The 14,532-nt window shown below is 51.8% G+C and overlaps 1 protein-coding gene and 1 long non-coding RNA gene across 11 annotated transcripts in view; one reads left to right on the top strand and one right to left on the bottom strand.

The window, feature by feature from the left end:
* Nucleotides 1–14,532, bottom strand: part of LOC143429140 (uncharacterized) — a 192,795-nt gene that overhangs the window by 54,852 nt on the left and 123,411 nt on the right. The gene's annotated exons all lie outside the window — the stretch shown is intronic.
* LOC143429099 (cell adhesion molecule Dscam2) overlaps nt 1–14,532 on the top strand; it is a 132,325-nt gene that overhangs the window by 114,540 nt on the left and 3,253 nt on the right. For 8 of the 10 annotated variants that reach the window (XM_076904514.1, XM_076904512.1, XM_076904511.1 and 5 more), the window contains 12 exons: nt 4,787–5,131; nt 8,245–8,550; nt 8,657–8,956; nt 9,495–9,626; nt 9,983–10,122; nt 10,580–10,743; nt 11,242–11,456; nt 12,281–12,880; nt 12,984–13,253; nt 13,363–13,817; nt 13,988–14,261; nt 14,357–14,515. In XM_076904514.1, coding sequence (XP_076760629.1) covers nt 4,787–5,131; nt 8,245–8,550; nt 8,657–8,956; nt 9,495–9,626; nt 9,983–10,122; nt 10,580–10,743; nt 11,242–11,456; nt 12,281–12,880; nt 12,984–13,253; nt 13,363–13,817; nt 13,988–14,261; nt 14,357–14,515 — 3,360 coding nt within the window. Of the gene's footprint in view, nt 1–791; nt 1,074–4,786; nt 5,132–8,244; nt 8,551–8,656; nt 8,957–9,494; nt 9,627–9,982; nt 10,123–10,579; nt 10,744–11,241; nt 11,457–12,280; nt 12,881–12,983; nt 13,254–13,362; nt 13,818–13,987; nt 14,262–14,356; nt 14,516–14,532 lie in introns of all 10 variants that reach the window. The other 2 variants (XM_076904515.1, XM_076904516.1) reach the window with 2 other exon arrangements.

Here is a 14,532-nt window from a genome sequence, read left to right as displayed (position 1 = left end):
TGTAAATTCGCACCGCGCTGGACCGACACTCGATTTCGTTCCCTGATAACGCTGTTATTTCAATCGAGGCGTAAAATACCGATATCAATTTTACAAATGTTTAATCGATTCATTTATATCCAGTTGTAGCATCGAATCCGTAAGATTCGCGCCGAGCCGAGCCGTGACTCACAGGCAGGGCACGCGAAGCGTGTCGCGAACCTTTTTAGACAGAAAGAAAAAAAGAACGGGGAAAAAAAAAACAGAGAAAAGTGCGAGAAAAAATAACCAGCAGAGTACCCGTAGACGAACTGCGAGATTGGCTGTGCCATAGGCACGCGTATGTAATCAGCCTCGCGTTACAACTGTGTCGTTCAACCCGGTAGTCGAGAGGATAACGTTGACGCGACAGAAAGAACGATCGTTTCATAAGGGGGGGACACGCACGGGGCGCATTGAAAACGTAGCTCGCGTCGAATCGAACCGGCCGTCCTTCCGGTGGGGAGCCTGAAAAGAAAAGGACGAGCAATCGAACGATAACGATCGATGCGTGCGCCTTTTGTCTCGTTCGGATCGCGATTCTTTATGTAACCATGTAACCATCGATCGTTTCAAAAGCGAAGGAACAAGAGCAAAAAGGAAGTGAACAAAAAAAAAAAATTCGTTCTTCCCTCCCCCGATCCTTGCATCCCTTCGAGCCCTCTCGCAAAGTATAGCGTCGCGACGAGACCCGACCCGACCAAGACGAGCAGGTTGTTCGTTGCGAGGCCGTGATGACGTAAAAATGTGTCGTGATCTCCTGTAATTTTCAGTACCGCCTAAAATCGATCCGTTTAGCTTTCCTGCCAATATACAAGAAGGGGCGCGGGTGCACGTCGCCTGTGTGGTTAGCGAGGGCGACACGCCGCTGAGGATCACCTGGCTGAAGGACGGGAGGCCGTTGAATTCCACGGAGACGACCACCCATCATTTCGGCGAATACGATCTCACGTTGATGATACAGAGCGCGACCACGGCGCATAATGGCAACTATACGTGCGTTGCGAGCAACGATGCCGCCGAAACGTCTCGCACGGCATCGCTATTGGTCCACGGTATGCAGGGACGGGGCACGTTCATCACCCCAGTCGGGAATACATCCACGATCCGACGACATTTCCTCATTTAATAACCATGCAAAACCTCGTACACATACGTACATCCACCCTTAAACGCGTCGATGCTGGGTGATTACGGTGATTCGCGTTCCGTATGTTCGTTTCAACGGTGCCAAAGTGCTTCAACGTTTTGCCATTTAAACCACGAGGCGAGGCTCGAAAGTTGCGGACCTTCATTTTATTTAATCGCAAACTCCAAGTGTCGAATTTCCGTCACGGTAATCACAGAAACGGCATCGCGTACGATCGTCCGCGAACGAAACGTTCGCGCGCAACGTAACCCAGCTGAACGCGACGGAGCGTTCTCCGTTCGTCAACGGATAACTTTCCGGCAGCTGCGCGAACCATTTGCCCCGCCACCCCCATCTGCGAATCTATTTTTTTCTTTCTCTCTCTCTCTCTATCTTTCTCTACCTTTCTCTCTCTCTCTGTCTCTCCCCCTGGTTCTCTTTTTCTACGGTCACCAATTCCAGCAGCGATCGTCTTTTATTTCCAACCCCCGAAATTCCGACAACACGGTTAGGAAATTTTCGTTTCGGTCCCCAGCCCTGCCCTCCTATTCAAAACAGCCAACGAACACGTCGAGACTCGACGTATGATTTCACGCTCTATTTTCTTTCGTTCCTGTTCCAACACGACCGCGGATTCGCGATCTCTTCTCTATTTTTGCGTGCCCCCATCTGTCTCTCTCTCTCTCTCTCCCTCCGTCTACACGTTTCTCCCTCTGGTTTTCACCCTCGCAGCGGTAAATCCCGGAATTGCCGTTGACGAGGTACGCGGAACGGCCGTGAAACGGCCAGGGGAGAAAAAAACCGTAGGAAAAGTGTACCCAGGAATCGTCGATATTAATCGTCACGCCGGTACTCGACGGCAGGACCTCTCGACCGGTTGGAAACTCCCAACTCGGTGTAAAGCACGCAAGATCAATCGTTGTCACTCCACATCCTCGGGCGAGGACTCTGCCTCCCTTTTCTTCTCGCCCCTTCGCTCTGTCTGTCCACGTCCCACCCTCTCCTCCGTGCTCGTTTGCGTGACACACACGAGCTGGTAAGCCGTGTGCCTCCTCTCGCTCGCTCGCTCGCGCGCGCAGCTCTCCTCGTTTTCGTCGTCTGTCGGTAGGGGCGGTCGGCATTAAAAACCACCACCGCCAGCCGTGAAGTTCTCTCTAGACGAACAAATCAGCGCAAGCGGAACGAGCGAACGAAACTCTTGGCCGACGTACGAAACGAACGGCCTAAGGGTGATTTTAACGTGTCGCGTCCTGACAAGCGGCGAGCCGAAACAGCATCCTTGGTTACGCGCGTCGCGACGCGACGCTCTGTGCACCACGCGTGCACCGACTGTCACAATAAATGATCCTCTGATTTTTCTTCTCTCTTCTCCGGCTGCAGCTGTAGATATATTAAGAATCCACCTCGAAGCGTCTAACCCTGGGGCGGTTCGCGTTCGCTAATTAGACCGTTCGATGTTGCTCGCGTAGAATTAATATCAGCAGGGAACTATTTCTCCCCGAGTTTCGTTTATTCCTCTCCGTTTTCCGAGAAGGAAATACCGTGAAGCTTTTATGACGCTGCTATCGCGCGCATCCTTCTATGGTGACGTCAAAACGCCGTACCAATACACGCTGGCACGCGACACACGCTCGCACGTCCGTTCGAAAAAGGACGAAAGCCGGGATTATGCTTCCTTTTTTTTAATTATTAGAGCGTGCAAGGTACGAAACTCGTCACAGAAGCGCGGTTCTCTTTCGCTCGGAACAACGTCACCCGTGTTTATCGTCAAACACGTATGAATTCGTTTTGTTTGTTCGTTTATCGAACTGTCTCGCTGCACGTAACTCGGTTGATATCTTCCTGCTGGCAACGTACACGTTCAACGCGTACACCTGCATCTCTCTGTGTACGTCACATGCAAAAGCCCGCGCAACCCCCGTGCACCACCCCGGTAGCACTCTTTGGACATTAGTCATGTAACGTTGCGCTATCTGCCGCCATACCCCGGGTAGGGTTTCTCAATTATTCTCAAACAACCGCCACGTTCTGTTCTAATACCTCCGGGGCACTGAATATCCCGGTCTGAGCGCGTATATCTCGCCAACAGAGGCCAACGGGCCGAGTTATAATATTATTGTCGTTCTGCCGCATTACGACCACGTTTCCGTGCCACGACCAGTACCAGCTGGCCTGGCGACTCGTGAAATCCGCTCCTGACCAGTGAAATATCCGAGAAAAACGAACAGACCCGCGGTACCAGGTTCTCCAACGGTACCAGCATTCAAGGACGGCGAACAGGCAAGTTCGACGGCGCAGGACGGCTATTGCAATCGACAACGCAACGCGATGAGAGTTCCATTCGTGTACGTAATTATTCAGCTTGCTCGTCGATCGAACGTGCACACGTTACGCATTCAGATTCTTTGTACAATATTCACGTACCTGCCGGACGTTCTGTTTCGCGCGATAGTTCTAGATACCGAACAATCGGTCAGCGGACAATCGATAGATAAACCATTATGTCGAATCGGCTGGGATATAGGTGACGTCATTTAAGTCTGAAATTAGGGCATCAGGACCTGGAGTCTGTCGTCTCAAGGTAAGAAATTTACGCGATCGATTACTCAGAGAAAAAGGGTGGCGCGATTATGGGCGTGGGATTTAATTACAGCTTAAAGCGAACCACGTAGTTAAAGGGTCGACGTTGTTTCGTCGATCCCACTGGATATCCGTGAAATCGCAGAAGCACGGATAATCAGCCGAGTCCTCTAATGTTATAATTGTATTTCATTAATCGAGAGACCACCATAGATTCGCGCGATAACTGTGTCGAAACCGACCACCCCTCCGGTCCCTATGACTTCGTCCATATTAATACGATCTCTATACATACTATATAATGGCATACGCGTAATGACGCGCAACCGAGTTGATAAGCAGCGTTGATGTTATCTCATTACGTTGGCCTGGCGTCCATTACGGGCAGCGTAATGCGCGTGCGACCAGCAGTCGATACAGGCGAACGATAGATTCGCCAATTTCAATAAGGTTAATGGACTTAGGAAGGCGTAATCCTGCAAAGGATATCGGTTCGTGGCGGCATAAAATAGAACTCGCGGAACGGCTACACACTCAGGCCACATCCGACGTTCGCTTAACAGCTTTCTCAACCAGATTACAGCCATGGAAATTCCTTTCGCTCGCCATGTAACACGTACGGAACCGTAATAAGGGAGGAATTCGATCAGCACGTTGCGCCACGGATCGAGCGTTATTGCGGATGAAATTCGCAAAATGCACCCCCGTGCAAGATAATCCGAACCCCGCGCGGCGCAACCAGCGACGTTTCCAAAACGAGCCCAGGCTCGATAGGCTTTCGAACCCCGTGCACGCGATCGATCCTCCAACGCGTGCAACCCCCAACGCGAACTCCACGTTAGAAGAAGCTAAAAATTATCCTCTTTCAACTAATCCACGATGTAAAATGCTATCCACGGATTACCAAACGCTCGTCCATCACTCAGCAACGAAACGACGCCAACGCGAAAGCAGTCGAACAGGAAACTCCTGAGGCAGCCAACGGAAACCAAACTCGCACACGTAATCGAGTACCACACACAGTTTCAATCGTCTTCTCTCTTTTTTTCTGTTGCACAGTTCCACCCACGATAGCCCCCTTTAGCTTTAACAAGGACCTCTCGGAGGGCGTGCGCGCTCAGGTAACTTGCATGGTCGAGAAGGGCGATCCTCCGTTCACGATCGCCTGGTCGAAGGACGGCGAGCCGATCGCCGGGCCCAGCGGTCCAACAGGCTTCGGGAACACCGGGATAACCGGTTCGAGGCACACGCAGACACCCGCCGGGCTACGCGTAACCAACATTGACGCCCATTCCAGTACCATAGTTATCGAGCGCGTCAGCGCTGCGCACACTGGCAACTATACTTGCCTGGCGCGCAATTCGGTGGCCGAGGTCCTATGGACGGCCGAGTTGATCGTTCGTGGTAAAGTAGACCATGAGGATAGCTGGAATAGGCAGACGCACCTTTCGTGTCACTCACTTCGAACGCCACGTTTTATCACGACTCACGTTGTCACACTGTTTCTGTTCGATTTTCTTTTTTTTTTTTTCTTGTACTTTTGATTTCGTTTTCTGTTTTCTTGCACCTGGCAGCCGCACCACTATGTATCGTTGTATAGATACTTGTCGATATCTTCGCCACTGCACTGGCTGGCTCGTTCGGAGATGGTGGTATCTCGAAACCCCACGGTAATTGCGATTGGTACTCGTGGATTATCGATCTGTACAGAGTGTTTGCAATAAAACTTCAGAACGTGGACAGAGTCGTGCGTCGAGGTTTTCCATTATTATTTTGACACGAACAGTTACACGATTGTATATTTTTTTTTGACAATGAAGTCTGTCAACAGTTACAAATTATTTGTTCTATCTCCAAAGTTCACGGTCGCATCGCGTGTATTATACAAGAGAGCACGCTGTTTGTACTTCCCACCCTAATTGTTTTCGCACATTGCTCGCTCTTGCAAATAAAAACTCTCGCGAAACATTTTTCCGTGTCGTTAGCGTCCATTCGAGGCAATTAAACGTTCCAACGAGTCAGCCTGTACATATTTACTCTCTATATTATCACTGTTATCATTGGTATTGTGTAATCGCGTGTAAACGCAGCCGTGCAGCCGCAGCAGCCGCCGCAGCCATTGCAACCGCGGATTCGAAGTAGCATGGGAACGTATCAGCCAGGGTCGCGGATCACTTTGCCCTCCGTTAACTTCCCTTGCGAAGTCGTTGGTACCTTAAACCGCGCGGTCGATCGTCAAGATCCGTGTCACTTCGCTGGAACAGTCGTGTCTCCTCATTCGATTAAACGCAAAGTGGCTTATCGGTAACTCTCGACGACACGTCGATACGACGACGAACACGGACACGCAAGTACACTACACACACTCTGAGGGTAAAGGGGGAAATTAAAAGGACACGCTCACGGGTTAAACTTTCGTCACCAAATGATACGTTTCGATGGTAGTCGCTATGAACCGGGTCAAAAAAAAAAATAGAGAAAAAGAGTGAAAAAAAAGCGCAACTCTGGACCCGGGATGATCGTAAAAAACGAAATGCAGCAGCAGCAGCCGCAGCAGCAACCGCCCAGCCAGCAACGCGACGCACCAACGCACTTGAGCACAGCACAATATAATAGCGTTATCACCCACGGTCACACCGTATTTTGTCTAGTTGTGTATTTCACAGGCGCACAATTTTCTGAAATCGCACCTCTACCCCCGATCTTCGTGCTCGACGAGGTACCGCGATCCTGATGCGTGCCCCTGCTCTCCTAGCAACGCTTGAAACGTCAGCCAACTTGCATTAGAAAGTTCCGTGGGATTTACGTCCACCAGCGATCGCGGTACTCTCCGAAGGAAAGGGATTCTGCATGAAAAGGGCACCCAGCCACGTTTTTGCCAACTTCGGCTTGGGCGTAGCACCAGTTCGTCTTAAATTTGTACGAGTACCAGCAAAGCAGCAGCAACAGCCTCAAGAAGTACCATTTTTGAACGCCGACTCTCGGCTCGTTCACTTCGATCAAGCACACGCATATATGCACCGACACCTTGCGTTTCCACTTTTCCTCGTTCGACCTTATTCCTCTTCGCCTATTTCTCTCTCTCTCTCTCTCTCCTCGGTTATTCCTTGGTTATTTCGTTCAGTCGATTATGGAACACTTGACACCAATTCCAACCGCGAGACGCCAGCCTTATTGTTTCCCCGGAAATTGCTCCCGAACGGTTTCCTCTGGGCCACTTAATCGACAGCCACGTATCAGTTCCACCGATGCAGTGTGTTACGTGGCGGGTAATTGATACGAATTGTTACGGGACGCTTCGAACGGGCGCGGTAAATTTTTATAAACCGAACAACGCTCGCGGTCCCGTAATAACTCGCCGCGCGAGGGAAACCGATGCGCGAGAGCCGCGGGGCTACGAATTATTCGCCACGTACAATCGTGGTCGGTGATTCGAGGACCGAGGATAATTGACCGGTGCAAACATTTGAGCAAGAAACAAAAGGCCTGGTCCCCATCACTTGTATGTACGCAAATGCACAATCACCGCATTGTTCTTAAGTCGAGATGTCCGCACAGCACCGATTTTTTGTACTGCTCTCTATTTCGCTGTGACCCACGCGGATGTTTCACCGTTATTTAGATCTGTCACGAGTCACCAGGAGAATTATTCTCGACTGTCGCACTTGTCCGTTTTTCCAACGCGCACATTCTCACACCCTTTGCCTCGCTCTCTCACTTCTGTCTTTCTCTACGTTAAATCGAGTCTACCGTTCTGGTCTTGTCCTCTCTCACTCTTTCTCTCTTTGTTCCTGTTTCTCTTGCCTGCGTTATTATTATTATTGTTACTATTGTGGCGATCGACAAAGGGAGGGAATTGCCCGCGTCGCGTAGAACGATCGATACGATCCACGAGAGTCCCAGGAGAACGCAGTGCGTGGCCTTTCACCCTCCCTCGGTCGACCGCGCGCGCACCCCACAAAATTACGTCTTTTGTTTCACTTTTGCGCTGAAGTAGGAAGTTGCAGTAGGCCAATTCGAGAAGTTCGCTCTTGCCTCGGCGCAATAAGCTTAGACGCGAACGCACGTGGCATCTGAAGCATTCCTCCGTCCGACCTCTCGTCGAAAAGCGAAAAAAAAAGAAATGGGAAGAAGGAAAACAAAAGAAACACCCACCCTCGGCAACTTTTTCTCTTTCATTCCCTCGTTACTTCCGTCTACTCTTGATCGACGAATTCGCGGTTTCCATACGAAACAATCGTCGCAGCTCGTCGTCGAAACTCGCGGAACTAACGAGCGTCGACTGCGATAATTGCTGCGACGAACAGAAAAAGAAGAGCACGCGAAGGAGGGAAGATAGACGCGGGGTTGTCAGGCGAAGAAGGTCCATTAAAAGTCGACGAGATCGGCAATTAAAATGGGAGGAAGGAACGGGAGGGACGTTGAGATCTCAGATGCCACGGTCGTCGAAGGTGCGCGAAGAACTACCCGCGAAATGGGGCTAACTAACGACCGTTCTGTGTTGCCGCGCGAAACAGTGCCACCCCGTTGGGTGATGGAGCCCCAGGACGTCCGCGCGTCCGAGGGGATGTCGCGGCTGGTGCTCCATTGCCACGCGGACGGATTTCCGCCGCCAGCGGTCTCGTGGCGGCGGGCCAGCGGCAAGAAACCTGGTAATTATCGCGACATCGTCACGCACGAGCATACGCAAGACTTGAGGATACACTCGAACGGGTCCCTGGTGTTTGGTCGAGTGCAAGAGGACCACGAGGGGTTCTATTTGTGCGAGGCGGTGAACGGAATCGGCGCTGGCCTCAGCAAAGTCGTACATCTGACTGTAAACGGTAAGACCAATGGAACGACTGTGTTCAGGATTTGAGCAACGACTTTCGAATCGAAACCGCATCGGCTCGGAGATTGACTATCGCTGTTCTCGATAACGCCATGCAGTGCCAGCACACTTCGTGGACAAGCACCGCAATCAAACAGCGAGATTAGGCTCGAGCGCGTCGTTGCGTTGCGAGGCGAAGGGCGATCATCCCTTGAAGGTACTCTGGAAAAAGGCTGGCGCACACCTGGAACAAAAGCTGTCCGACTATCGATACACGCTGAAAGCGGAGAACACCACCGATGGGAGCATCAGCACGCTCGAATTTATCAGCACCAGTCGAGAGGACAGCGGCAGATACTTTTGCATAGCCTCGAACGCTTACGGCCACGACGAAATGACGATACACCTGTACATACAAGGTAAGACGTGGCTTCCTGGAGATCATAAAATTTCGAATGCAATCGCTGAAGATCTCACCTTCGAGGCGAGCTATTATATTAACGGCGTCCGCATTGTAATGACTCGAACGAATCCCCGGGAAGATCGCGGGTCAATTTTTAGAGATCGTTTTTTCCACGCGACCGATAATACCCGGTAAAACGACGTTATCGTTTTGACGCATCGACGCGACGCAACGAAACAATTTCGATGATGTTTCCGGGTTCTTGGTATTTGCATGGAACGCGTTGCAGCGTCGCGCGTAATTATCGTAATGTATGCCAAAGCGGCGCGCAGCCAGCGAGTCGTCCATTTAATTTAATGCGTTTTCGCACAAGTGCCGGCCGTGCGCTGCAACGACAGACGAGATAATCGCGCGTGGCCAGCACGGGAAATGAAATATGTTTCGGTCGGACGCTCTCGCATCGCGTAACACCCGCACAATGGACGCACGCCCGGCTGCGATAGAGCGCAGTTAACAAATGGAATTTTTTTCGAATGCCCCCCGGCTGCGCGCAGAGCCACCCGATTTCCCGCGGAACCTACACGTGATCGAGAAGGGGAGCCGCTACATCAACATCAGTTGGACCACCAGCCAGGACGGCAACAGCCCGATCACGCAGTACATCATCGAGTACAAAACTGAAACTGGTAACAAAATCACACTTCTTCTCAGTAATTACTATGTGGATACTTTAATTCGAAGTTTGAAATCGCAGAGAGAGAAGACTGTTGAACATCGCACACCCTCCTGAGCTTCGATTTTTTTTTACATTACATGCTATAATAGCTTCTGTAGTTTGTAAGTCGAGTGTTAATCTTTTAAGTAGATTCTTAGATGAGATAATAAGTATGGAGACCATGTCTCGAGACTGAAAGTCTGAGACAGTTCTTCGTGTTACGATAGAGAGAGAGAGTGGAGGTTAAAAAGAATGAGACGTCGAACGATAGTTCAACAGGTACTTCGATCCTCTTCTTCTTAAATAACCCCGCGATTGGTGTTACAGAAGTATGGCACGATCACACGTTTCACATGACGGTACCAGGCGCCCAAGCCCACGCTCACGTGAGCGGTCTTCGACCGGCGGTCACCTATCAATTTCGAATCTACGCGGAGAACGAACTGGGTCGTAGTCAAGCGAGCGAAGTAAGTGCATCGAGGCTTAACGCGCGGCAACGATTGCATCCCTCGAAAACCGCGCTAATCCCACGCGCGATGGGTGCACCCTCGCGAACGACTCCGGGTCCTCCTGCCATTCAGGGCTCGATTTATAACCGGATCGATGTACTACCGCAGCTATAGCCTGATCCGGGTGACACGCTACATCGAACTGCAATTTTCTTGCTCGCTGAATTCCAGCTCGTGCCCGCGTAATCGTCCTCAGCGTGATTAAAATTCCACGACGCCCGCTCCTTATCGCGTTCACGTTCGATCGAACGTAGGACGGGAGCCAGGAATCCTGGACGAGCCGCTCGAGGGTCGCGCAGGAGGGATGGAAACGTAAAAATTTAATCTCAAGTCGCGGCGACGGGTCCCGTCTTTTCTTCTCGTTCCCCTTCTATATTTTATTTCTTTTCTCTCTCTCTCTTTTGTTCCTCCTTAGATTTTTGAAACGACGACGGAAGGGGAGAAGCCGGGAGGGCCGCCCAGAAATCTCAAGGTGGAGCCTGTCAGCTCTACCGAGTTTAACGTCACCTGGGACCCACCTGATCATGATTTATGGAACGGAGAGATACTCGGCTACCACGTCGGCTACAAGGAACATCGGTAACGATCCAGAAAGGGGAAACGGAGCCTTTAACGACCGCGCGTTCAGCTTACGATGGCCCCGGATACGTTTCATTGCGTCTGCTGGGGGCGTACCGAATTCCACGCTCGCGTGTTTCTCGTATAACACCGATATCCCATACTCCGTGGACGGTGTTCTCCAGCGATCGTGATGAATAACCGCAGCCAGGGACCGCGCGGTTTTCCCGTTTATTTTGCGCCGCGAAACATTCGCGTTGAAATATCTGCCGCACGCTCGACGCGTGCAAATCGAACACACGGACGCTCGAATCGTGCCGATCGCGCTCGTCGACGCGTCGAATCGACGACACTCGCCCCGTGTTTTCCAACGTCAAATTCGGGTAAAGAAAATTATCGAACGACAGGTGGAACTAATGCTCAGACGAGGAATAAAAAGTTTCGCGATCTCCTGAGCGTATTTCAAGATCGTCATCGTTCGCGTGTACGCGCGAGAATAATTTAGAACCACGTGTCCAGGTTGGCTGCGGACCAGTACACGTACAGGACCGTGGAGAGGCGAATCTCGACGGCGAGCGTGGCCTTAGGACTGGCGAGAACGTCCATGCCAGGCAGACAATACCAGCTGACAAATCTGAAGAAGTTTACCAGGTACTCGGTGGTGGTGCAAGCGTACAACGCTCTGGGGCAAGGTCCCATGACGCCGGAAGAGGTTGCGACCACCCTCGAGGACGGTAAGGAAACAGCTCCGAACGAGCGCGTTTCTTCACTTTTTTCAGAAACGTTGCGTCCGCCCATGAATTTTCTATGGTCAACCACGAAAAGAGCCGAGCATTAACAGGAAGAGATTTAACAGGACGCGATTCGAGGACGTTCAAAAATTCATGGACGGAATAATACCAGAGGCCGGCTAGTCTGTCAGGAATTCCGCCATGAATACGAACCGCTGTATATCCGGTCGAGTTTCGAATAAATAATAAATTCAGCAGCCCGCTGCTTGGGACTGATCTGCTTGCAAATAAGTTCTTTAATCTCGGAGTCGCGTGAACGCGGCTCGGTTTAAACTCCGTAATGCTCTCTCCCGTGCCGCGGCGGTGGAACTTTCTCCCGGGTAGACCCCGCGTCTCTTGCTGACATCTCGCGATACTCCCGCGAAAAACGTGCCCGATCCAACGTTAAATCTCCTCACAATACAATCCACGGGACGAGTTTTGAAACAGTTCAGCAGCCGAGGCGGAGTTGCGCACGTAGTTCGCTCTGTTGAAAAATTCACCTCCAAGTTAAATATTGGTTTTTGGTCGCTCGAAGGGGTGGGGTGTACCACCCGCGAATAAACCCTGCCGTTTAGCTGGCTTGTTGCGATTTGTCTTGCACGCGAATGAAAAATTGTATCGCTCTCGAGAGGCTTGGTTCGTGGTCTGACAACTTAAATTACCATCTAATTCGATGGAGAGCGTGGCCCACGAAACGGCGCGCGAACGAAGCTTCAGTTCGTCAGAGAATGTCAGTAGAATCTGATATCGTCGAGAGGTAATTGACATCGTTGAAATGCATTCAGTGCCTAGCAGCCCGCCGCAAAACGTTCGTTGCACGGCGTTGTCCTCGCAATCGCTGCAAATCTCCTGGGACGCGCTGCCCGACTCCAGCCTGAATGGCATCCTGAAAGGGTACAAGGTCATATGGGAGAACATGGACGCCATCGCTGAGTCGCCCAAGTCGGAAATGAAGATCACCAGCGCGCTGACCGCAGTGATCCGCAGCCTCGAGAAGTACACCAACTACTCTGTCCAAGTGTTGGCCTTGACCAGAGCTGGCGACGGTGTCGCGTCCTCGCCGTTGTACTGCGTCACCAAGGAGGACCTGCCGGAAGTGCCAGCGGGCGTGAAGGCGGTGGTCAGGTCGGCGACATCGATTATCGTGTCGTGGCAGCCGCCGCTCAGGAGCAACGGTAACATCACGTCGTACAACGTTCATATCCGGTGGCTGAGCCCGGAGGGAAAACGGGAGACGCAGAAGCACACGCTGCCGCCATACCAGACCAGCTACCTGGCGGAGAGCCTGCACAAGAAGATTCAGTACGAGTTCAAGATCGCCGCCATCACCTCTGTGGGCGAGGGTCCCCAGACTCAGCCCATCACGGTCTCACCATCTAGCGAGGGTAAGTTCTCTATCGATCTCTTCACTCCAGTTGTCTTTTCTCATTGTTGTCTTTTTCATTTTCTGTTTCGAGTTGGAACTTGAGTCGTTTCGATGTGTTACAGTTCGAGCGTCGATATACTCGTTTGGCGCGGTACTGGTGGTCCCGTGGAAGCAGAACGTAACCCTGCCGTGTCAGACAGTCGGCAACCCCGAACCATCGGTTACGTGGAAACAATGGGGTCAGATAGTGAAATCGAACAGCAGGATGTCCCTTCTACCGGAAGGATCGTTGCAGGTCATGGACCTCCACAGGGAGGACAGCGGAAATTACACTTGCTACGTGAAGAATCGTTACGGATCGGATCAGATCACGCATCGTCTGACCGTGCAAGGTGCGTAACACCTGAAACGTTGAAGTTGGAAATTGCAGGCTGCCTCGCGCGAATTAACGAGCAGAATCGAGGCGCGCGTAAAGATAACTTGGTTACGTCGGTTCCGCAGTTCCACCAGCGGCCCCGTTGCTTCACGCCACCAGCGCTACCAGTAATTCGATCAACGTCCAGTGGAAGAACGGCGACGATGGCGGCGCCCCTATCAGGGGTTACATCCTCCACTACAAACGGGAGTCCGGCGAATGGGAGGAGGTGAAGGTCTCCCACAAGATCAACAGTTTCGTGCTGTCGCGGCTCTGGTGCGGGAACGACTATCAAATGTATCTGACGGCGTACAATCGGATCGGTATGGGCTCGCCCAGCGAGATCGTGAAAGCCACCACAAAAGGGTCGAAGCCGGACGACTCGCCCAGCAACGGGGACAAATTTATCACGGTGAACGTGTCGTGGATCACTCTTCATCTGGGCATGTGGAACGACGGTGGTTGCCCCATCACGTATTTCGAGCTCGAGTACAGGAAGAGCGGCGAGGACATTTGGACGTTGGTGTCGAACAACATCGAGGTATCGAGATCACGCGAGACAGTTGGATTCGATACGCGAGAGCGACTTCCTCGCGAAGTGATATCATTCTTCGCGGTTGGTCGCTCGTCGATTGCCCGCGGGCAATCGAACGACGTCCGTATAGCCTCGATGCTATGGTAAAATGGCCGTTGCTCGTATTCGTTGTCCAGGTACAAAAGACGTACACGCTCAGCGAGCTGCAATCTGGGACGACCTACGACGTCCGTATAAGGGCGCACAATAACGCTGGCTTCTCGGTCGCCGAGTACAGGATAACGACGCTGCAGCCGCACACCAGCAGCACGATCCCGTCCGTGGAGATCGATCACTTCATTCCTCAGCACACGTCCGTCTATTCCGAGCTGAAGCTGATTATCCCGTTGATACTGTGCTCATTGGCGATCATCACAGCCACGGGCGCCGTGTTCTATTGCTTCCGGAAACGTTAGTAATCGGGGTCGCCCACGATTTATGTACCACTCGAACAGGCACGCCAAATGACACGCGTGCCCGTAACGTTTCAATGACGATGACCGTAGGTCCATTTGTAGGGGAGATGGCCAGCCTACACGACGCCCAGACCGCGGCCGCCTTGGACAATAAGCAGAATATGGAGCAGCGCGAACAGTACTACGCGACCGTGCGGAAACCGCTTCGTTCGCCAATACACGAGATGGCTACCTTGGAAAAAATTCCAGGTAAATAGCGTGGGGAA

This window comes from Xylocopa sonorina, chromosome 11 (assembly GCF_050948175.1).
Source record: "Xylocopa sonorina isolate GNS202 chromosome 11, iyXylSono1_principal, whole genome shotgun sequence".
Taxonomy (NCBI): Eukaryota; Metazoa; Arthropoda; class Insecta; order Hymenoptera; family Apidae; genus Xylocopa; species Xylocopa sonorina.
Note: the sequence above shows the minus strand (reverse complement) of the source record. Positions and strands in the feature narration are given on the sequence as shown.